The sequence below is a fragment of the Trichechus manatus genome, unplaced genomic scaffold (assembly GCF_000243295.1).
Source record: "Trichechus manatus latirostris isolate Lorelei unplaced genomic scaffold, TriManLat1.0 scaffold00030, whole genome shotgun sequence".
Classification (NCBI taxonomy): domain Eukaryota; kingdom Metazoa; phylum Chordata; class Mammalia; order Sirenia; family Trichechidae; genus Trichechus; species Trichechus manatus.
The window spans coordinates 11,435,316-11,460,202 of record NW_004443966.1 but is presented as its reverse complement, the minus strand read 5'-3'; the positions used below and the strand labels follow the sequence as shown (position 1 = coordinate 11,460,202).

The 24,887-nt window shown below is 52.1% G+C and overlaps 1 protein-coding gene across 1 annotated transcript in view; it reads left to right on the top strand.

Annotated features, from left to right (window-relative positions):
• Positions 1-24,887, top strand: part of MEGF11 (multiple EGF like domains 11) — a 255,173-nt gene that overhangs the window by 198,474 nt on the left and 31,812 nt on the right. The window contains exons 10-12 of the mRNA XM_004374678.2: positions 20,537-20,657; positions 21,619-21,782; positions 22,853-22,955. Coding sequence (XP_004374735.1) covers positions 20,537-20,657; positions 21,619-21,782; positions 22,853-22,955 — 388 coding nt within the window. The remainder of the gene's footprint in view (positions 1-20,536; positions 20,658-21,618; positions 21,783-22,852; positions 22,956-24,887) is intronic.

Here is a 24,887-nt window from a genome sequence, read left to right as displayed (position 1 = left end):
CAGATAGCCAAGTGCCCAGGTGACTGAAGTTGAAGTGAATTGTCAGCAGTGGACCATGAGTGGGGAGTCCTGACTGCCAGTCCCAGCTTAGCCACTAGGGTGGTTCTGTGACACTGGGCCTTCGGCTGATTTCTAAAATGGTATACTGTGCTCAAGGAGCCCTTGTGGTGCAATGATTAAGTGCTCTGTTAACCAAAAAGTTGGCAATTTGAACCCACGAGCTGCTCCATGGGAGAAAAGACCGAGAGATCTGCTTCTGTAAAGATCACAGCCTTGGAAACCCAATGGGGCAGTTCTACTCTGTCTTATGAGTTGCTGTGGGAGAATGAGGGAAATGATGGGAAGTAGGAGCAAAGAGGTGTCTGCACAATGTGGGGTGCATTGAGGGTTGTTATAATCTGATCGTATACATTTGTCTATGGGTTTGGATCCTTTTATCACCCAATGAGAATCTCGCCTGCCACCCCCAGCTTCCTGCCTAGTCACTGCTCCTCAGAAGGGAGCAGGGCCCTGCGAAGGTACAGAGTCCATGTGCCCACTGCTCCCAGGCCAAGCCCCACAGTCTGGAAGCCAGGCCAATATCTCTCTTCCTTCTATCTGGAATGCAAATGACCTTCTGTCCTTGAACTTTGGCGGACTTGGCGCTTGTTGGAATCATCTCGCTATTCCTGCCAGTCTGGTGCTCAGGGCTAAGACAGATTGTGAGCCAGGCTGCCGTGGTCAGCCCCTGTGAATTCCCATCCGTCTCCTCCTGCCCAGCCTTATTATACCTGGAAAGACTCTTCTGGGGCCCTGATGGATGTTGGGAAGGAGGTGCTTAAGGTGATTACAGAACAGTGAATTGTTCTCATCTAGCGTGACCCTGCGTAGAAGCCATCACTCTTGCCCTCACCCCAGATTTTGAATCAGTGCGATTTCTGCAATTAGCCATCTCTGGCCAGGGTCGGGGATGGGGCAATCAGCAGAGCAGATTCACCTGACACCGTCCCCAAAATGTCCTGGAGTCAGTGATAATTAGCAATGCCTTTATTTGTTGTTGGTTTGTGGATTTCTGTACCTGCCTTCCCCCCACCAAAAAAAAAAGATTGGACAATTAATTGGACTAATTAAAAGAGCCCTTTTCTAGGTGTCTGGAGACCTTGATCCCAGACTTAATAACCTTAAGCACGTTGTATCACCTCGCTGGGCCTCAGTTTTCTCATCTGTAAAATGGGAAGAGTCACCTTCATCTTGCCTACTATTGGCTGTGAGTAGTCAATACAGTAATGGATGTGAGGCCATATCCTCAGCTGTCCACAAATTGCTCCTTAGGGACGATGCTGGGGTAGCTTTAAGAAAGCAGAGGGGCTGAGAGTGGTGTCAGGCTCAACAGAGAGGTGAGGACTACTGATGAGGAGGGGGCTGGAGTGAAGTGCAGAGCCAGCCCAGTAGCTCAGGGCCATGCCTGCTGTAGTGTTCAGGAGGCACTGTGGGGGGACATGCCTGTCTGTGTCTGGGGGAGTGGAGTTAGGGAAAGAGGTGGGAAAAGAGTCTGGGCATTTTACGTGGTAGCTTGGCAACAGGAGTGAAATCATTGTAGGGGGCCTTAGTGAATTGCAGTGGGGCTCCCCGATGCGGGAAAAGAGTCCTGGGCTGGAAAGCAAGAAACCAGGGTTCTAGTCCTGGCTCTGCTCACTCTGGGACTTTATTGATCACTTGTAAAATGGGAATGAAATTCTCTGCGCAAAGAAAACAATGAAATCATTGAATGAGCCAGTCATCTAAACAACGAGTCAGTCTTTCAAATGAGAGTGCTTAAAGTTGGGAGCAGAGTTGTTTCAGCACCTCGGACAGCTCATTGGACAGCCTGTGTGAGCCTCTGCTCACAGCTGCTCTGTGCCCCGTTAAAACACAGGGACCCACCCACTCAAAACCCCAGAGTGAACAGGGACTGGGGAGTGCAGAGTGAGGGTCACTCTGCCTACCCACAGCAAAGGGACTCAGGCCAGCAGAGTTCTGGGGCAACAGCAGCCCTGTACTGGGATTGTCTATGGGACGACCAAATACAGGAAGTGAGGACCTTCCCTCCCACCCACCCGGGATGGGGAAGTAGCTGAATTGGGGATGAGGGAACTGTGTGGAGCTGGGCAGACTAGCAAGGTGCCATCCACTTGGAGACTAGTGTCACATCACCTCTCTCCATAGTCCCTGATTGCCCACCAAATAAAGCTCCAACTCCAGCCCTTTGTAACCTGCCCTCGAAACTAAAGTTAGGCCACACGAACCTCATCTCCTGCCAAGTTCTGCCACAAACCGGTGCTGTGACCACACTCAACTCACTTTTTCACAAACGCAGTGTCTGCTTTTGGCCTCTGTGTGTTTTCTCAGGCTCTTCCCATTGTCCTTATCGTTCTATGAAAATCCTTCTCAGCCTTGCAGGTTAAGGTCAGAAGTTGCCTCTTTCATGAAGCCATCCCTGAATACTGTTTAGAATCAATCATTCCATCCCCTCTGTTCTCACAGCAGATGGCTCATACTCAGAGTCTGTCTCCACGCAGGCAAGGATATGTCTCCCTCCAGCCCCTGCACCGCCCCCCAGCATGCCTACCGTATGAACTTCTTGCTCAATAAACTTCTTTGCAATGAATGAAATTCTTGGGAGGAGCAACGTCCTTAAAGCAGAAGTTTCCAGAACTGACATTTATAGGAAGGACATTCAGGGCATTTCCCAAAGGACCCTACCAGCAGGGCTGCGGCTTGAATCCCCCTTGGCTTCTCCGAAGTTCAGATAAACAGGTAGCAGCACTGGGACTGGAGCACCTGTCCCCCAATACCATCTTCAAGTTCTTTGGGTACATGGCGTGAGCTTCGACCTCATGCCATACTGTGTAGTTTCCACAGAGACTCTGGAGACAGATTCCCAGCCTTCAGACACCCACTTTACCAACTGTGTGACCTTGGGCACGATTCTTTACCTCTCTGTGCCTGTTTTCTCATGTGTTAAAAAAAAAACATTGCTGTCAAGTCAATTTCAAGTCATAGTGACCCTATAGGACAGAGTAGAACTGCCCCATAGGGTTTCCAAGGAGCGCCTGGTGGATTCTAGCTGCCAACCTTTTAACTTTTCGGTTAGCAGCCTGAGCTCTTAACCATTGCGTCACTAGGGCCCCCTCATGTGTTAGAGAGGAGTAATAACGAAGCTCACAGGATTGTTGGGCTGATTAAATGAGTTGGTACATAAAAGCACTTAGAATGCCTGGCATATGAGTAATCTTTCAACATTATTGTTGATGTTAACGCTACTGTTGTTGTTGTTATTTCCCAAGGGGTCTTCCTCCTGAAGAGACTGACTGGCCCTGGCCTAAGTGTCCTGTTTGGAGGAGCAGGTGGAAATGGGGGAGAGAGGAAGGGGGCAGAGTAAGTTGAAGCTTCCCACAGGCTGGGAGCATCAGGGCTGCTGGGGACCCTTATGTTCCCAAGGACAGCCTCAGAACCGAGAATAAACTTCCTCATCACACTGGGGAGAAAGCCAGTTTTTTTCAGCCTCACCACACTCCTCGGCTGACCAGCTTTCGTTTCTTAATTAAGACCTTACCTAAACGGTGGCCTGATGACACTTCTCCCCCCTCGGGGACTAATTGTTGCCGCCTTTGCTTCTGCAGTGAAACTACCTGTGAGATCACTGCCGGGATGCAAGGGCATGATTTCCCGGACCGTTTCCACTGCCTCCTCCCCACATGCAGCCGTGGGGCTGGGAGATACGGGCCCTGTGGCCATTGCTCAGTCCAGATGCTTCCTTTCAGCTCCAACTGTAATGGGGACAGGGAGCACGGGAGGCAGAGGAGAGGGGCCCGGTGTCCCCTCCCGTGGGGTTCGGAGCCTATATTTCTCCCCAGGATGACACAATTTCTATTACCTTAAAGGGCTCATCTATTTATGCTGCCATTTTTTGAAGCCCTGTCTGCCGTTACTGAACCCTGCACGCTGGCGAGGGGCGTGGGCGCTCCATCACCCAAACGAACAAACTCCTGTCCACACTTTTCTGCACTTTCTTGCTGCTGTTGGTGGGTCATACGCAAACCTCAGCTGCTGCGTCCGGGCCAGGCGGAAGGCGAGTGAGTTAGGAAACTCCAAATCAGTGGAGCAGTGATTGAATTTTCCTCCATGGTTTCCCGGCCCCCGGGTAGCTGGAGAGTGTGCGTGTCTGCCTCTCGTGCACCCCTGTGCTGGAACAGGAGAGCAAGGGCAGCTGTGTGGCCAGAATGTAGACTGAAAATTATAGCCAGGTGACACTGTGTGTGCATTTCCTGTTCTCAAGTCTAGATCTAGAGACTATGAGCCCTGAGGGCAGAAAACCAGCTTCTCACTCTTGCCCCCAACCACTGATTAACTTCCTAATTATTGTAGTAAAATAATCTACTGGTGCCTGCACTGGGGATGAGGATTTTCCCCTCTAGCTGCCGTGCTCATGTGAACAGAGGGCGCACATCGTGCAAAACAACATAAATGACCCCAAAACACACACACGCGCACTCCCGTCTCAAAGCCAGAGCTCTGGAGTCAGACAGAACTGGACTCAAACCCCAGCTCTGCCGGCACCTGTCGTGTGGCTTCGGGAGAGTTACTTAAATTTCTTAAGCCTTGGTTTTGTCGTCTATAAAGTGGGAGAAATGATGGAACTATGCTATAGTTATTCTTAGGATTGAATTAGACAAAATATGTACAATGCTTAGAACAAAGCCTGGCCTGTAGCAAATGTTCAGTAAATGTGCGTCGAGGTTTATTATGTAGCTGTGTAAGGATGACATATGTTGGTGGTGTTCGCTGCCATCCAGCCAGCTCCAACTCATAGCAACCTTATGTACGACAGAACAGAACGCTGCCTGGTCCTGCGCCATCGTCATGATCACTGGTATGTTGGAATCCATGTTTGTGGCTGTTGTGTCTCACTGAGGGCTTCCCTCCTTGCCTCTGACTCTTTACTTTACCCAAGATGACATAATGGAAGCAAAAGGGCATGGAGTCTGGGCTCAGACAAGCCTGGATTGGAACCCCAAGTCTCAGTAGCTGCGTGACCGCGGGCAGCATACTCAGCCTCTTTGAGCCCTAGCTTCCCATCTGTAAAATGCGTCGGTAATGTCTGCCCCTCAGGGTTGGTGTGAGCACATAACGAGATGCAGTGTGTATCACCGTAAGATGGGAATTACTCTTCATAATGGTAGAGTTGGGAGAATGCTCAGCGCTTCCCTTGTGCAGCCTTTCATTTTACAGATGAGGAAACTGAGGTCCAGAGAGGGGAAGTGACTTATCTCAGGTCCCACAGCAAATCTCTGGTAGAGAGCTGAGAGGGACACAGAGGTGACCTAATTCCCACTCCGGTTCTCCTTCCACCCTCGCGTCTGTCTCATGAGTTTGCTGTCCCCAAAGCAGACACCAGGGCAGGGCGGAACTGGGGGATGAGATCATTAGGGGCTCAATCACACTGGCGAGTATTCCACAGAGGAAAGGAGGGGGCGTTGGTTTTGTGTCACCAGTGCCAAGCCCAGCATCCGCCTTTGGGACCCTGTGGTTTGTGACTTTACTAGGGGATAACTGCCGACTCTTCTGTTCTAAACAATAAACGTGCCCATCTCACACCACCCCCTCCCTGCCGTGCCCTGCTGTCCTTGTCAGTGCCTTGATCACTGGGGTCTGGAGCTGGGGCTTTGCTCTGGCCCTTGGGGCCTGCAGCTGTCACCCCCTGCAGCAGAAGAAGCTACCAGGCCGGGTCTGGGAGTCAATGCTTTAACATGCCGAGTTTTCTTTTTGTCCCAATGGGGTGGGCAGGGACCGTGAGTCAGAGGAGTGTCCCCAAAATGTGCGGAGGAAGGGGATGGCCGAGTGGGAATGGTGAGGGCTCAGCTCACACTTAGCACTGAGTTACTGGCCAGGCCGAAGGCCGGGCACTCTGCTTTACACACATGATTTTATTTAACCCTCACAATAACCCTGTCGGCAGGAAACGCCAGGATCTCCACTTTGCAGAGGAAGAAACAGGCTCAGAGAGGTGAGGTAACCTTCCAAGGTGCCTGGGCGGGAAGTGGCTCCAGGAACTGAGTCCATGGCTGTTTCGACCCAGAGCCTGTACTTTCAGGCACGAACCCAAAGTGCATGGAGAGGACGGGGAGGTGGATACGCGGCCACATAACCAGCCTTGTGACTCTCAGGGAGCCCTGGTGGCGCAGTCATTAAGCACTTGACTGCTAACTCAAAGGTTGGCAGTTCGAACCTACCAGCAACTCTGTGGAAGAAAACACCAGGCAGTTTGCTCCCGTGGATATTACAGCCTAGGAAACCCTATGAGGCAGTTCTGCTGTGTCCTATAGGGTCAGTATGAGTCAGAATCAACTCGAGGGCACACAGCAACAGCAACAGTGACTCTTTTCCTGGGAAAGAGGACAACCGCATCAACCTCGTTTCTCATCTGGAGCCTAACTGGCCTCCCATTCTTGTCTTTGTGGGGAGGCGGGCTGGGACCTTCCGCTTCTCTCCCTTACGTTGGGACAGCACTTCACAGTTCACCCAGCCCTCTCACACCCTGAGCTTGTTGGTCCTTGCTACTCTGCAGTGAAGAAAGCAGGGCAGGTATTGTTAGCTGTACTTCACAGAAGAGGAAACTGAAGTTCAGAGTGGTCAAGAGTCTCGCCCAAGATGACATGACTTGCGAGAGCATCGAGCTGGCTCTAGAACCCAGAGATTATGGCTCCAAGGCCAGGCTCCCCCCACGGCAGCCAGGCCAGGAATGGTATTAGCACTGAGGAGAGGACCAGTGGGGAGCCAGACAGGGCTCCAACCCTGGCTCTGCCGCCTCCTAGCTGTTTGACTTTGCCCAGGTCACTTCACCGCTGTGTGTGCCTTAACGTCATCTGCTGCAAAGGGGGACGGAACCCTGCCCCCTGCCTCCCACGGCTGATGTAAAGCTCAGATAAAACAAGTTGCTGGGAAGGACAGGAAGAAGTGCAAGGGTGTGTGCACACAGAGGCATGAGGGGAGCTGTGGGCCCAGGTCTGCAGACCCTCAGCCCTGCACTGAGGCTACAGGTCCCAAAGGAAAGCACCAACTCCTGCTCCTGCTACTCCTGCCTGAAAGCTCCAAGATACCCGCCCCGCCCCCCCGCGCCCGCCCTCCCCACCGAGCCCGGCCCTTTCTCGGCCATCCCTTCCCCTTAGTCATTAGTACCAATAATCCCATTTGCAGGAGTAATTATTGACCCTGGGAGGGGAAGGAGTTCCTGCCAGATGTGATCATGTCTGGAAAATGAAAGATGTTACAGGAAAAGGTCATGAATAAATGACTTCAAGGTGGGGCTAATAAGAAAACAAACAATGGGGGTAAATGTAAAAAAAAAACCACCAAAAAATCCCTACTCAAAAGTCTTCTCCTAAAAACACTAAAAGAACGTTTTTTTTTTTCTCTCCTCTCCTAAAAGTTCTGAGGAGGGCAAGGGAATTCCCTGAGACAGGCACAGGGAAGCCAGCCCGGGGATCCCGGACAATCAGGCCCAGATGGTCCAGAGGAGCGGGGATGTAGGGGATGTGAAGGAAGACAGTGGGAACAGAGCAGGCTGGGCCCGGAATGCCAGGGTGGGAACCAGTGCTTAATTCAGCCAGCAGGGGGAGCCATCACAGGCTTGAGCAGGGACATGCCAAAGGTGTACTTGGTGGCCATACCTTGTAGAGGGAGATGGTGATGTCACAGGCACAAAGCATCTAGAAGCGAGCCCAGCATGTAGTAGGCACTCAGGAAGTATTGGTTCCATTCTGACTTCAGCGGACGCTGCTTGGCACAGGGGGGAGCGTGGACTTGGAGTCAGAGAAATCTGAGTGACTAGGGACAGGCTCACCCCTGAGCCTCACTTTGCTCATCTCTCCGTGGAAGTAACTTGCAGGATTTTTTTTCCATGGAAGTCACTTGCAGGATTGTTGTGAGAGTGGAACAAGGCAGGTGTTACAGAAGTGCTTGGCACCAAAAAACAAAACCAAACTCAGTGCCGTCGAGTTGATTCTGACTTGTAGCAACCCTATAGGGCAGAGTAGAACCGCCCCCACAGGGTTTCCAAGGCTGTAATCTTTACAGAAGCAGACTGCCACATCTTTCTTCCCACCCCCACCCACCAGTGGCTTGTGGGTTCGAACCGCTGACCTTTCAGTTAGCAGCCGAGTGCTTAACCACTGTGCTACCAGGGCTCCTCTGTACTTGGTACAGAGTGGGTGAATCTTAGCCTCTTCATACATATCCCACAGTGGATCAAGGCCCTTACTGGGTCACGTGTAATAATTAAAATGCCCGAAGCTTACCCAGCACTTACTGTGGGCAAGGCACCGTTCCAGTCACGTTACGTATATTAACTTATTTATCTTCACCATGGCTCTTGGAGAAAGGTACTCTCAGATCCCCATTTCGCTGATGGGGAAACTGAGACATGCCCAAGGTCATGTAAGTGCCAGAGCCAGGACTTGAACCCAGTAGTCAGGCTCCAGAGTCATGGGCTGACACTGCCCTCTACCACCTCCCTGTGTACAGCCTCTTCTGCGGACAGGCCCAGAGTAATCCTCATTGCCACCCCCCCGCCCCCACAGGATAAAACCATAACCGTGACCACAGGGGCACCCTGCTCCAGCCAAAAGGGCTGAAATGGGAAGTGATGCCAAGTTATGGGAGAGTTGGGCATCCAACAGGTAGCTCAGGAGAGGTGTCAGTTCCCCGCCCAGGTGGTCGCGTGGATGGAGCAGCCAGACGTGACATGACACTCATCTGCACCCCAGTTCTTCCTCTACAAAGTGCCCTCATATCCTTCATCTCAGGTATTTCTCCCCGCCCGCTGAGGTTAGATGTCACTGCTCCCATTTTACAGGGAAGGAAACAGGCTCGGGAGGCTGCGTAATTCTCTGGAGCCCCTCAGCCCTGCCCAGTCTCTGCTGGTCTCCTAGCCCAGGGCTGAGCCGTTCCCCAGGCCCTCACCACCAGCACATGCCCTTCCAGCCCCATCTCCCTCAGAGGCTCTACTCCTCTCCCTTCCCACGACCTGCTGCCCTCCATGGGCTCTGCATGTGACCCTCCCTGTTACCTGAGCTCCCACCAAACCTGCCCCCTAAGGCTTTGGGGCCTAATGGGAGCACACCCCAGGCCTGCATTACATGTGGTAAAGAGTGCTAAGAGAACCTGGCTCAGAAACCTCTGGAAGCCAGAAAAATCCCAAGGAGACCAGCTTTGTAAAGACTTGGATAATTTACAGGAGTTGGGGGACGGGCCGGAAGGACCCTGTGGATGGTGCCAGCAGCCTTCCCTACCCGCATTCCTTTTCCCCGGATAAAAGCTTCTCAGGTTTTGACTTTTGGGTTTTCTTTGCATTCAGTCTGTAATTGTTTTTTCAATGATTCCACAATTGTTAAGCGATTGAAGTTGCCTGAGTCTGGACTCTCAGTCTCTCTCAGCCAGAGTGTCCCAGACCTTTAGGGGAGGAAGTTTCTACAACAGGCTGGAACACTGAGTCCCTTGCCTGCTGTCTGGGACCTGCCCTTGTCTTGGGGACGAAGTCGGAGACCTGGCACCCAAGGCCTTCTTGACTGGACCCAGCCTGACCTCCAGGCCCCTGTCCCATCGTTGTTGTTAGCTACCAGCTACTCAGCTCCCGACTCATGGCAACCCCACGCACAACACAACAAAACGCTGCCCAGTCCTGCACCATCCCCATTATCAGAAGCGGCTTGTACCATTGTGATCCATAGAGTTTTCACTGGGTGATTATCAGAAGTAGATTGCCAGGCCTTTCTTTGTAGTCCCTCTTAGTCTGGAAGCTCCTCTGAAACCTGTTCAGCATCATAGCAACAAGCAAGCCTCCACTGACAACAGATGGGTGGGGGCTCTGCATGAGGTGCAGTGGCCAGGAACGGAACCCCGGTATCCCGAGAATTCTATCACCGAACTACCAACACCTCATCCTGACCCATAGCTGCCCCTCAAATCCATGCTCCAGCAAATTGGACAGTCATAGTTGAGGGTGAATATTCCAGGAGCTTCTGGGCCTAACCATCAAACCCTGCCACCACCCCGTCACCACGGGGGCCGAACAGAATGACTCGGTCCCACAAAGCCCTGGGCACTCCCCACTCAGCACAGGGAGACAGGGATGAAGATGGATGTGGCAAGCGGCCTCCCTCCCTCTCCCTCCCATCTCACCTGGCCCTCTGGTGGTCCTCACGCCGTACGCAGTTCCTTTTCCCCAACGCACCTTTGCTGTCAGTTGCTGCTTTATCAGCGACGCACTAATTAGGTCCAGCGAGGTTTGTTCTGCATTGGAGAGGCTTCCGCCGCTGGCATTCGGTCCCAGCTGTTCTCTCTTTGCCTTGTGGACCGCAATTCTTTTCCCCCTGGAAAATCACAGACAAGGCTCCCCCACCTGGCAGTCGCATTGCCAGAGCCTCAGAGCTGGGAGTGGGAGTGACTGAGAAGGGTGGGCAGCGGGGGAGCGGCAGCCTGGGGCTGGCACTCTGCCTGGCCAAGAGCTTTGTAGACAGTCAAGCACGCTGCACATGTGGGCTGTGGGCTTTGAAGTGACCTTGGACACCGAATGGGCTCCATTCATGGCCCTGAAACCGCAAACCCCAGGAAGATCAGGGGAGAGAGGGGACCAGGATCAAAGGAAGGCCACCAGGGGCTGCCTGCAGAACATCTGGAAGTGGGAAGGACCACCTGGGCCCTCCCATGCTACAGGCTCATCTCGTGCCTGCCCCCTCCAGCCACTAGAGGGCCAGCCCCATGGGGCCGGACACGCTGTTCCACTCCCCGTGTGCCCCCGACCTAGCACAGTGCTGACTCCTGAGAGTGCTCAGCAAACATTTCCTAAATGGCTGAACCAATTCAACACACGTGTACTAGGCATTGTGCAAAGGGCTGGGCCACAAGGGGGAGTAAAACAGAACCAGTCTCTGCCCTCGTGGAGCTTACAATCTAGTGAATAAGAGGTGCGGTTTTTAAGCGAGTATTTCATCGCAGTTGTGTTAAGTGCTACAAAGGAGCTGGAGCAGAGAAACCTCTCTGGAAGCGGAAGTGTAAGGGAGAGTTAAAGGGAGCTGAAAGGGCCCTTCAGACGCCCTGGTCCCACTTAATGGTTAACGAGGCCCAGGGCCTATTACGGTGCCTGGCCTATAATAGATGCTCAGCAAACATTTGTGGGATGAATGAACGAACAAATGAGGCCAAGCCGCCTGGGGCCAGTGCCTTTGCCTCACTTAAATTCATGTTTTCTAATTCCAGGTCCAGGGCCCTTTCTTGCCTAAACCATCCCACCCACCCCTCCAACAAAGACCTGTGGGCCTGGGCCACTTCCCTTTGTTGCCCGTCCCAGCATCCTCCACTGAGCGGCCACAGGCTGGCAGGCACACACCACCAAGGCCTAGATCTGTTGTTGTTAGTTGCTGCTGAGTCAATTCTAAATCACGGCAACCCCACGTGTGCAGAGTGCAACTGCTCCACAGGGTTTTCAGTGGCTGTGATCTTTTGGAAGTAGATCTCCAGGCCTTTCTTCTGAGGGTCCTCTGGTGGGTTCGAACCTAACCACAAACCTTTTGGTTAGTAGTTGCGCGCTTAACTGTCCGTGCTACCCACTCAGGTCACACCTCCTCTTACCCATGGCATGTTTCAGGTGACTAGAGATGAACTCGGAAAATCGTGTAAGGGAGGGTCGACCCCTTTCCTGCCTCCTCCTGCTTCCACTCCAAAAGACGCTCATTAACCTTCTGCCCGTCTCCAGGAAGACAGATGATCAACACGAGAAGCCCAGCTATTGATTGATTTTCCCAAACAGGGCTGAACTACAAAGCAGCATATTGCAAGGAAGAAAATTCAATAAACAACATTTGAAACAAATTTAATAGAACCTATAACTCATTACCCACTGGGGTTTGGCCTGTGAGCCACATTGAACGGGGAGGCAGGTGGAAGGTGGAGTAGAGATTTGCATCTCTTTAGTGGGACCAGCTCTGGGGTTCCATTCCGCCAGTAACTCTTTCAAATCAAGTTCAAGATGTTAATAGCCAATGCTGCATCTATAATTAACAGGCCTTTGGATGGGATGAAGAGTTCGCATCCGTTCTCCATTCACAGAATAAAGATGCTAAGCAGGACTGGCAGGCTTCCCCAGCGAAGCGCAGAATCTGCCCCTGTGGGAGGTGGAGGGCTCCCTTTCCTGGGTTTGGGAGGTATAGGTTGGGGAGATGGGATGGGGGATACTGGTTCCCATCAAGTCGATTCTGACTTACGGTGACCCCTGTGTGTCAGAGTAGAGCTATGTTCCGCAGGGTTTTCAGTGGCTGATTTTTCCAGAGGTAGATCACCAGGCCTTTCTTCTGAGGTACCTCTGGGTGAACTAAGACCTCCAACCTTTCAGTTAGCAGCCAAACACGTTAATCATTTGTACCATCCAGGGACTCCGAGATGGGGATAGATCAGGATATAGAAACACCTGGGCACCAGCTTCCAGGTGCTGAGGAAGGGGCCGCCTGCTGAGGCAGGTCCTTCCTCGAGGTCAGAGGCCACGTCCTCTGGATGGCCTGTTGCACGCTTACGTGGCAAGCTTGCAGCGTGGTTAACCCAAAGTTTCACCACATTGGCCTGCTAGCACCCTGCAGTTGAAATGGGAGCCAGGAGATGTGAAATCCAAACCCATCTCTGCCTTGAATTAGCTGTGTGATCTTGGGAAAGTCATATTTCTTTTCTGGGCCTCAGTTTCCTCACCTGTAAGACAAGGCAGCTGGACCAGGTGATTCCCAACGTCCCTTCTAGCTCTGGCATGATGGGCTGTCTCCCCATTAGGAGTGGGCGTCTGGCCAGGCCAGGCATTAGCGGAGCATGTGACCATCCAGCTGGTGTGATTCTGTGAGGCCCTGGAGGGCTCCTCACTTCAGGGCCTGCTTTCCACTCTTCCTCACTCCTTTGGGTTAAGGCCCTGCTTGAGGCAAGAAGATGCTCCGAAAGTCAGAGTTGAAGGGCCCTTAGAGACGACCCAGCCAGTGGGTCCCAGCTAGACACTTGGAAAGGCTGCAGTAGGTTCCCTAGAGCAGTTTTGAACATTTCACAAAACCTATGGGAAATCCTGCATTACCTGTGACGCGGCTTACTTAAACACCAAGGTTTTTCTTTTGCCTTTAATTAGAATTAAATTAACTCCATGTGGTATCCCAGGTTAGCAGGCACTGATCAGAAGCTCCGATTGGCTGTAGGTGACATCATAGGAATTTCCAGGTCGTGGTTGGTAGACAGATGCTGCCACCAGAGTCACATGGCAGGTGGTCACTGGCCAAATTGCACCTGTTCAATACATGAATGGAGCCCTGGTAGCACAGTAGTTAAGCGCTCGGCTGCTAACCCAAAGGTCGGCAGTTGGAATCCACCAGCCGCTCCTTGGAAACCCTATGGGGCAGTTCTACTCTGCCCTGTAGGGTCACTATGAGTCAGAATCCACTCAACAGCAATGGGTTTAATACATGACTGGCCTTAGTCACAGCACAGAGTGACAGCAGTGTCTTTCAGATTGAGGGGCTTTGTGACGAGAGGATAATAAAAAGGGTCCTTGGGGGTGAAAAGTTGGGGAGACTGATTTCAGCAGCCACATATAATTGATAAAGAAACCAAGGCTTGTATGTTACCTAGCATTACTACCAGTCTAAGTGGTACAAACAGTTAATGCGCTCAGCTGCTAATTGAAAGGTTGAGGGTTTGAGTCCACCCAGCGGCACCTCAGAAGAAAAGCCTCGCAATTCACTTCTGAAAAATCAGCCACTGAAAACCCTATGGAGCACTGTACTGTGACACGTACGGGGTCGCCGTGAGTCAGAGTCAACTCGTTGGCAACTGGTCTTTATCAGAAGAGAAGAGTGTCTTTTAGCAGTAGGACCTGTGGGAATTCTTGGGATCTTGGGGTGCAGCTTCAACTAAAGGCCTTGGGTACAGCCTGAGATGGCCTTGGGTACAGTGGGAATCCTGAGATGGTTGGTGCAGACTCTCCATCTCAGCCTCTGGCAAAATCTGGGTTCACAACCCAGGGCTTTATCCCCCGGGTCTGAAAAGATGAGTAAATCCAAATCCTGAGCTGCTGGGCCCTGGGCAGGGGAAGGGAGGTGGGTAAGACACAGGCCCTGCAGCCAGTCCCCAGAGGAACACTGCCCTGCCTGTCCCAGCTCCGCCTCGTGGGCCCATCTGGCTCTCTGTCTCCTGTTCCTTATCCAGAAGGCAGTGGATTTGATCATCTCTAAGATCTGGTCTCCCTGAGGGGATGCGCTAGAGGCCGACATGGTAATTTTCCAGCCGTGCTTCTCACCCCCAGCCTGGCCTGGCAGGGTCGGGGCAGAGGATGTTGGTGGAATAGCAGACGGATCTGGCCGTGCTTTCCCTTTTCCACGAGAGCCCCGGTGAGGCTACAGTGAGGTAGCATGGGACCCATCCGTAGACTGGACTATATTCTGCCTCCTGGGTGCGGTGGGAGCCACAGAACCTTAGGCCACCAATATTTACAGAGCACCTATACTCTGTGCTGGAGCCCTGGTGATGCAGTGGTTAAGAGCTCAGGCTGCTAACCAAAAGGTTGGCAGTTCAAATCCACCAGCCACTTCTTGGAAACCTTATGGGGGCAGTTCTACTCTGTTCTATAGGGTCACTGCGAGTCAGATTCAACTCCATGGCAATGGGTTTGGGTTTATACTCTGCAGGAGTCCATGGGTGGCACAGTTAACACACTTGACTGCTAACCAAAATGTTGGAGGTTCAAGTCCACTCAGAAGCGCCTCGGAAGAAAGACCGATTTCCAAAAAACCATCTGTTGAAAACCCTAGGGAGCACAGTTCTACTCTGACACACAAGGAACTCAATGGCAGCTGGTAACTGGTTATATTTTATGCCAGGGACTGAGCTAAGGATACCGGGCGACCCAGACAGAAAACGTCCCTGTTCTCAGGAAGCTTCCAGTCTAATTGGGAGATGGGGCCAGCAGGTAATGCGTAAGTGGACACATATTTGTAGGTGTGATGTAGATGTGAGTGGCCTTCATTTATACTGACTGGGAGCTGCCCAAGGACAGAGACGAGGTCCCAGGCTTCTCTGCACCCCCGGAGCCTACCCGGGGCTGGCTTGGAGTTGGCCCCACTCTGTAAGCATTTGTTGAATTGCCTGGCATGAGCGATGAAGCATATGGAGAATGCCCAGTCCTGGTTCTGTCCACAGTGGAAGCCAGCATGTACGCATAAACATCTCATTTCCGTTACACAACATCTATCGAGGGCTCTTATGTACCAGCAGGGTCCTGTGGATCAGAATTGTGCCCTTTAGAAACATGTCCGCCTGCCCATAAGACATTTGGCCGTTAGGAGCTAACATATGGACAGTGCCCAGCACACGCTCGCGCCTCAGTAAGCGGTCGTTTCTCCCCAGCCCTACCCTCGCCTCGACCGTGCCCTTGGTGTGTGGTGGGCAAAGTTCCAGCCTGTTCCGGCTGTGAGGAGGGGAACCAGGAAGCCGGCCCAGAGGAGGTGACAGGAATGAGGGTGGAAAAGCCCCTGACTAAAGACTAGGCAAACCTGGGGACTTGGGGGACTCCCCACCCCCACCCCGTAAACACCCTCCTCTCCTGCATAAAAACCAAAACCAAACCCACTGCTGTCGAGTCAATTCCAACCCATAGCAACCCTACAGGAGAGAGTGGAAGTGCCCCATGGGGTTTCCAAGGCTGTAAATCTTTACAGAAGTTGACTGCCACATCTTTCTCCCATGGAGCGGCTGGTGGAGTCAAACCACTGACCTTTCGGTGAGCAGCAGAGTACTTTAACCCCTGCACTACCACACTCCTTCCTCTCCACAGGGCCTGGTATTCGTTGATTGAGAGATGGCTCCCTCCTCCAGAACTTCTTTCTGCTTAAACGTTGGAGGGTTTTGTATATTCTCTTCATAAGAGATGCTCTTTCTTTACAGTAATAATAACTCTTATCATGCTTTCTACTTGCCAGGCACTGTTCTAAGTGCTTCACATATAATAAATCACTTAATCCTCTCACCATTCCTATGAGCTATGGTATGCTAATAACAATAATAGGTATGCTATCATTCCCATTTTACAGATGCAGGAACTGAGGCACAGAGGGCCCCGGGTCACGCAGGCAGCAAGTGGTGGAAGCAGTATGGCGCCACAGTCCATCCCGTAGCTCGTGGCTTAGCCGCCTGTCTTGAAGGGCGATCTGGTTCTTCCTCCTTCACCCTCATTGCCAATTAACACACCAACCTAAACCAAACCAAACCCATTGCCAACAAGTCAATTCTGACTCATAGTGACCCTATAGGACAGGGTATAACTGCCCCATAGGGTTTCCAAAGCTGTAAATCTTTGCAGAAGCAGACTACCACATCTTTCTCCTGTGGAGTGGCTGGTGGGTTCAAACCATCGACCTTCCAGTTAGCAGCCAAGCACTTTAACCACTGCACCACCAGGGCTCCTAACACACCTGTGCCCTGGATAAGTCACTGCCAATCTGAGTCTCCATATCCTTCTCTGGTACACGAGCTGTACCTTTTGCTGTGGAGTCGATACCGTCTCATAGCAACCCTATTTCCTTCTCTGGGAAGCAGAAAATTCTGTCAGCCTGGCGGCCTCCCAGAGCCGCTGTAAAGACCAAGCTGACAGTCCACATCTCTGCGCCGGCTTCGCTGGGAGGAAACGGTGGGCTGGTACTGCTTTCCAGGGTGCTGAACTTTCAGGTTGGCACTCTGCCTCTTGCCCTCTGGAGCCGGGTCAGGGTGGGGTGTCCTCTCTGAGTCCCGTCAGCAGACCCACAGCTGGGCCCACAGGCCCCTTGAGGCCTCCCTAGGGGAGCAGAGTTGGGGACACTAATAAGGATGCCTGGAGAGCTACATTGCCTTCTGTCTTAAAGCAAGCCCATGCAGAGAAATGCATCAACTGTGCCCACGATTTGCATCCGGGCCAAGGCCCTCAGAGCTCAAGTGCGTTCTTATGAGCTATTTATAGTCCTGGAGAAATTCAAGTTTTCTGAGTAATGGGGAAGCTGACAGGCTCCAGCTGGCCAGGGCCTGCTGCAGGAACTGGCAGGGGAGAGTGGGAACCGTGGGCCTTCTGATGAAGGGCCCCACCTCCCCAGGCCCTCCTCCCTGACCGGAGAAATGGGCTGGCACCGAGCCTCCCTTTGCCAAGGGCCACACCCTCGGGTCTCTCTGTGGCCTAAGTAGGGACGAGGCTGGCTGCCTGGTGAATGTCGAGAGGTGAGCTCTTTCTTCTACTCCAAGCCTGTGGTTTTACAGATCCTGGGACTGAGGCTCAGGGGGACGCTAACCCATCCCATGTGTCACTGGTCTCCTGGCCAAGCTCTCCTCTGTGGCAGGATCCCCACAGTAAGCCTAGGTGTCAGACCTGAGGAGCTGCTGGGGCACTGCAAACCAGCTGGCTCCCCCTAGAGGAGAGAGAGAGAGTTTAGCATCCAGCGAGCACATGCACCAGAGCAGATAGCCCAGCGTGGGCTCCTAAGTGGGGAAGGCTCATACTGAGGGACTCAGGGAGGGAAACCTGGCATTCAAGGCTCCCAACTCCCCCTTTACATATCTCCCTCACCCCTCCCTACACAAATTCCTCCCTTCAGCTGTCCCTAGAACATTCCCAGTTCTCATGCTTCCCCTCACCCTTGTCCACACCACCCTTCCCACCTGGGTTGCCTTGATGGGCCTCTTCTCTGATTAACTGAATGCTCCCCACCCCTCAAGACCTCTGAAGTCCTCATCTGGTGCCCCCTGCCCTGGTGACTTGCTTCACTCTGAGTCCTTACTGGAGCTAATTGCCATACCCAGGGAGGCCTGGTGTAGTGAACACTGTAGTGGGTCCCCCAGGTCCACCCTTCAGGACCAAGTCTCCCCTTCCCCCAACTGCAGGAAGGTCGGTGGCTCCCGGCTGAGCTCCTCTCCAGAAATTGCCTCAGACAGAGAGAGCTGACTCACCTAAGCCATGCCCACTTACCCAGAGCAGCAGGTATACAATGATTGGTTGTTGTTGTTAGGTGCCGTCGAGTCAGTTCCGACTCATAGTGACCCCATGTACAACAGAACAAAACACTGCCCGGTCCTGCGCCATCCTCACAATCATTGTTATGCTTGAGCCCACTGTTGCAGCCACTGTGTCAATCCATCTCTTTGAGGGTCTTCCTCTTTTTCACTGACCCTCTACTTTACCAAGAATGATGTCCTTCTCCAAGGGTCCCTCTTGATAACATGTCCAAAGTATGTGAGATGAAGTCCTGCCATCCTCACTTCTAAGGAGCATTCTGGTTGTAGTTCTTCCAAGACAGATTTGTTCGTTCTTCGGACAGGCTATGGTATATTCAATATTCTTCGCCAACACCATAATTCAAAGACATCAATTCTTCTCTGGTCTTCTTTATTCATTGTCCAGCTTTCACATGCATATGAGGTGATTGAAAACACCATGGCTTGGGTCAGGCTCACCTTAGTCCTCAAAGTGACTTCTTTGCTTTTAAACACTTTAAAGAGGTCTTTTGCAGCAGATTTGCCCAATGCAATGCGTCATTTGATTTCTTGACCGCTGCTTCCATGGGTGTTGATTGTGGATCCAAATAAAATGAAGTCCTTGACAACTTCCACCTTTTCTCTGTTTATCATGATGTTGCTTAATGGTCCAGTTTGTGAGGATTTTTGTTTTCTTTATGTTGAGCTGTGATGATTGGGGGCGGGGTAATAAAGGCCCTCTCCTCCCTTCCCCCCAAGTGGGAAAACTCTAAGGATCATCCCAGCTCCAGAGGTTCCTGGCAGATGAAGACTTTGTTGCAACTGTGTGTCCGTTCAGCGTCCCCCTCTGCCCTGTCCTGCTTCCCTTCCGCCTCACAGGAGTTCTTCTCAATAGCTCGCTAATCTCCATCTCAGAGAAGCTTTCCAGGGAAGCAGGTTTATGGCAGATGGTAACATACTGATTAAGCAGCCAGCGTGGGTTCAACTAGAAATGAATCGTGTTTAGCTCTGTGACCTTGGGTGAGTTACCTAACTTCTCTGTGCATCAGTTTTTCTTATCTATTACGTGAGAATAATGCTCAGGCAAGAGTTTCTATCTCCTGAGAATGTTGTGAATTCCGGAGGCCAACTCTTCAGACAAAGATCAGACTGGACTATGGGACATAAAATGATACTCGTGAAGAGTGTGCTTCTTAGCTTAAGTAGATACATGAGACTAAATAGGCAGCTCCTGTCCAGAGGTGAGATGAGAAGGCAGAGAGGGTCAGGAGCTGGTTGAATGGACACAGGAAATCTGGGGAGGAAAGGAGGAGTGTGCTGTCACAGTAAAGGGAGAGCAACTAGGGTCACAGCAATGTGTGTATAAATTTTTGTATGAGAGACTAACTTGAATTGTAAACTTTCACTTAAAGCACAATAAAATTTTTAAAAAAAGAGTGTTGTGAGGATTAAGCGTGTGGTGCCTGATACTGAGAAAGCACTCAATAAGCATTAGCTAGTACATATGACTTGGGCTCTGGTGGCTCAGTGGTTAAGAGCTCTGCTGCTAACCAAAAGGTCAGCAGTTCAAATCCACCAGCTGCTCCTTGGAAACCCTATAGGGCACTTATACTCTGTCCTGTAGTGTTGCTATGAGTCAGAATTGACTCAACAGCAACGGGTTTGGGTTTTTTTTTTTTTTTTTTTTTTTTTGGAGGGAGGGATTATTATTTACAATAAACTTCTCTGAGGTTCAGGTAAATTGGGGCTAGGATATTATGTGTCTCATGGAGTTGTTGGTGAGAATCAAATAAAAATAGGGAAGCAAAGAGTCCAGTTCTGTACTCCTGTGAACTAATGCAGACTGGAGGTCAGGTTCCCTCGGGGTTTTGCCCACCTGGAGCTGTGGTCTGAAGGCTTGGCTCACCTCCCTTGTCCACCTGGTGAGGGCCACTGTATTAGTCATCTGGCTTAACAAATGACCACAAACTTAGGGACTGAAAACAACCCAAATTTAGGATCTCATGGTTCTTTGGCTAGAAGTCTGACATGGCTCCCACCAGACTAAAACCAAGGTGCCTTCTGGAGGCTCAGGAGGAAAATCTTTTTCCTGCTCATTCAGGCTGTTGGCAGAATTCAGTTCCTTGTGGTTGTAGGCCTGAGGTCCCAATTTCTTGCTGGCTGTAAGGTAAGGGTTATCCCAGCTTCTAGAAGCTACTACACTTCTTGGCCTGTGGCCCCTTCCTCCATCATCAAAGTCAGCACCAGTGTATGGAGTCCTCATGGTGCATCTCTCTGACCTACCTTCTTCCATCCCTCACGCGATTAGATTTGGTCCCCGGATAATCCCAGATGATCTCCCCATCTCCAAGCCCTTAATCACGTCGGCAAGTCCCTCTTGCCATGTAAATAGCATAGTCACAGGTTCCAGAGATTAGAGCATGAACATCTCTGGCGATCATTATTCTACCCATCACAGCCAGTCACCATGGGACAAGCTCTGACTCCAAGTGCACCCTCTGCCTTCCAGGGAGAGGTCTGCGCAGTGCCCTGTCCAGCAGGGACCTACGGCTCCAACTGCTCATCCGTCTGTAGCTGTAGCAACGGTGGCACCTGCTCCCCAATAGATGGCTCCTGTGCCTGCAAGGAAGGTAATGTGCACTCTTTCCCAACCCCAGCCTCCATGTATGTGTGCACTGCCCGTGAGCTGCCAGCTGGGGGCGGTCTGGGCTGATCCTGCTCCACCATCCACTTGCAAGGCCAGGGAGCCTATACTAGTCAGGTTCTAGCCAAGGAAACAGAACCCATGCAGAACTTCAACAGTATGCACTTAATACAGGGGATTTGTTACAACGGTGTTAGAAGAGCTGAAGAAGCACTTGAGGAAGATGAGCCACCCACAGATTAGCAACTGTGGGAGAGGCTGCTGCTGCTGCTCCTGGGGTGGGAGGGACACAGGGAAGAGGAGGGGCCCCCAGAGCCTGGGAGTGAGGGCCACCCAGTGGGAGGGGGAGATGGGCAGAGGGGCTTCGTGGTTGCTGGAGCCTAGGAGGCACTGTCCCAGGTGGAGAGACGGGAGGAGCCACCTGGCTTCTCTCCTGCTCCCGCCCTCCAGTCTGCGGGCCAGGTCTCCCACTGGTAAACCCACCTGGGAGCCAGCTGACAGGGGATCCTGGGATATCCAGCCCCAGGGGTCTGTCCTGTGAGACACAGAAGAGAGCAAGGAAGGGGGAGATGGATCTGAGAGCACACAGGCCAAAGACCAGGCTCGGAAAGTGCAGTTGGCCGGCCTCGCCAACAGAGGAAGCTGAGTTAAGCTGCCTGCATCCGCCCTGGGCACAGTGCTCTCCACCACCGCAGCTGGTTCCCCCAGGTGGGATCATTGCCTAAGCAGAAACAGTGAGAATCAGGGGCAGGAGCCCTGGCTGCTAGCTCCAGCTCTTGCAGCGGCGTGCTGTGTTTCTGAGCCGACTCGGGGTGGAATACGGGTTCTAACCCAGCGATCAGAGAAGCGGCCGTTTGGGTGGGATTCCACGTACAGAGCCAGGGAAGTGGGCAGAAAGCTGCTCTGGCCCTGGACGGAGAGGTGACAGCCTCTTTCCCACTCCCCAGGGTGGCAGGGCCTCGACTGTGCCCTGCCGTGTCCCAGCGGGTCGTGGGGCCTGAACTGCAACAAGAGCTGCACCTGTGCCAACGGGGCAGCCTGCAGCCCTGCAGACGGCACGTGCTCCTGCCCCCCCGGCTGGCTGGGAGACACCTGCGGCCTGCCCTGCCCGGTGAGTGCCAAGGCCGGGGAGAGAAGCAGAGAGGGACCGAGCGGGCTGGCATCTCCTCGTGCCCTTTACCTGTGGTTCTTTTGTCCATGGGGGTGCGCAGAGAAGATTGCATGGTGGGACACTTGGATTCAGGCCTCAGCCTTCTCATTTCTAAAGTACTTGGTAGATGTGAGTGGCACCACTTTCCCCTCGCTGCTATGGTCAACGTTATTTATTGACCTTGGCACTCACCCGAGCTCAAACGTAGCTTCAGGATCCTTCTAAGCACAGTGCAACGGGGCAGCCCTTACGAATCCATCAGAGTTGGCGTTCTTTTACAAAAAACGTCTAAGCTTCCTTGCGGTGCCGGCAGTCTGTAATTTTACATTAGGGCTGTAGGGGGACTAAACCCCTGTCTAGCAACAACCACCCAGATCTAATCAGTGGGTCACGGTCTAAGATACAGATAAGGTAAGCCAGCTGATGCCATAACCTCGAATGGGCATGGGCTTTGGAGTCCTACGGTCCAGAGTGCAAGTCCAGTCTTTGCGACATCCTGTTCCCTTGGGCATGTTACTTCACCTCACACTCTGTCTTCTCCTCTTTAAAGCGGGAATGTAATGGAGCCACCTCATAGAGTTGTTGTGAGGATCAAGAGAAATGATGGATGTAAGGTTCCTGATACCTAATGGGCACGCCCCACATGCTGGTTGACACTTCTTCGCCAGTAAACGAAGAATAAATCCTAGCCGTGCTTCACACGGGAATGATGTATTACAGCTTGCAAAGTGCTTTCTCATTTGCAATTTAGCTGATGGTCATTATACAGCCTTCCAAGCTTGACCATCCAGAGGTAGAGCACGACTATCACCTCCCTCCCTCCAAACCTCATACTCCTGTTAATGCAGCCAAAGAATTCATAACTGTGTTGATCCCCAGTTACAAAAAGTGTGCCCACTCTGCCCCAGCCCTAGCTTCTCTGTGTCCCTGTCGGGGTTGTGGCTCAGTTTGGACATCCCGATCCAACAGAAGTGTGTGAACCTCTGGGGGTCCAGGGCTGATGGTTTCTCCGCTCCCCCTCCTCTCCACAGGATGGCACTTTTGGGCTGAACTGCAGTAAGCGCTGTGACTGCAGCCATGCTGACGGCTGTGATCCTGTCACAGGCCACTGCTGCTGCCTGGCCGGATGGACAGGTAACCACCTTGGCCCCACCACCACCCAAGTCCCTGTGAAACTGTGTTCTTGGGGTTCTCCTACCTCTCTGGACTGCTCAGTCTCTTCCTCCTTCACTAGCTTTTCTTCCTGCTCCCAAAACATGCGCCTTTCCCTTTATCCCCTCTGGGCCTCGTTTCCTCATTCCATTCAACTCTAGCAAACAAATATTTTATTGAACATTGTCTCACTTATCTGGTGCTGCTATAACAGAAATACCACAAGTGGATGACTTTAACAAACATAAATTTATTTTCTCACACTTTAGGAGGCTAGAAGTCCGAACTCAGGATGCCAGCTCTAGGGGAAGGCTTTCTCTGTCTGTCGGCTCTGGGGGAGGGTCCTTGTTCCTTGGTTCTTTGGTTATCTTCATGCGGTGTGGCGTCTGTCTTCCCCCATCTCTGCTTCCTTCATCTGCTCCTTGTATATCTCAAAAGAGATTGACTCAAGATACACCTTACGCTAATACCACCTCATTAACATAACAAAGAAAACCCATTCCCAAATGGTATTATAACCACAGATATAACCAAAAAAACCAAACTCACTGCCCTTGAGTCGATTCTGACCCATAGCAACCCTGTAGGACTGAGTAGAACTGCCCCATAGGGTTTCCAAGGCTATAAATCTTTACAGAAGCGGACTGCCACATCTTTCTCCCACGGAGTGACTGGTAGGTTCGAACTATGGACCTTTTGGTTAGCAGCTGAGCGCTTTCACCACTGTGTCACCAGGGCTCCTTAACCACAGGTATAGGGGTTAGGATTTACAACACGTATTTTGCGGGGGACACAATTCAATCCATAACAAACATCTATTATGTGCAGAATCTGTTCTGGAGCTGAGGACATACCTATGAAAAGTTGAAGGCTGGCAGGTGGTGGGTGTAGGTGCTTAATCTGTATTTGCAGAGGATACTGGGGGCCGGGCGAGGAACTTTCCACTTACCGCTGGCTTAGGATCCTGGTCCCTTACATCTGTCCTGTCCTGTCCACCTCCTAAATACATGGTAAATCTGACCACTGCTCTCACCCCCACTGCTGCCACCTCGGGGCACCGTCCTCTCTCATCTGGCATGGCCGGGCCTCCTAGTTGGTCTCTAGGCCCAGCTACGTCCATTCTGCACGTGGTGGCCAAAGTGAACTTTGCAAAACCCAGACCCGTTCACATCAGTCCCCACTCAGAATCCCTCAACGGGTTCCCATGGCCCTTATATAAAATCCAAAGTCCTTCCCATGGCCCAGGACTCTTCATGATCTGGCCCTGCCCAACTCCTCCGCCTCACCCAGAACCCCCTCTCTGTCGCTCACTCCACTCCAGCCACCCAGGCCAAAGTTCAGTTCTTCGGGGAGCCAACCACCTTCCGGACTCCCAGCCTCTGCATGTGCCACCCCCTTGGCCTGGATCACTCTTTCCCCTTCTCTTTGCCTGATCAATCCTTCTCATCCATCAGATTTCACCTGGAACGGTGCTCCTCTGAGAACTCTGTCCCCGTTACACTGCCCCTCCCTCAACCCGCCACCAAGACTACGTCAACAGCCCCCTTTTATTAATTTGCAAAACACCCTATACTTTTCCTTTTGTAGCACTTACCACAATTGTCATTGAACTCTGATTTGAGTAGCCACGCAGGCAGGGACCCCGTCTGCCTTGTTCACTGCCTGCCACACACCGAGACAGAGATGGCACAGTGGTTAAGAGGCCAGGAACAGGGCCAGATGACCTTGGGCAAGTCCTTTAACCTCTCAGGCTCAGTTCCCATCTGTAAAATCCAGGTAATTATAATCCTCACGACTACAGGGGCGTTTTGAAGTTTAAATGAGTTAATACCTCTAAAGTGCTAAGGGTACCTGGCACATAGGAAGTAAACACAAGCCACGAATACAAAAAAACAAAACCCGTTGCCTTTGAGT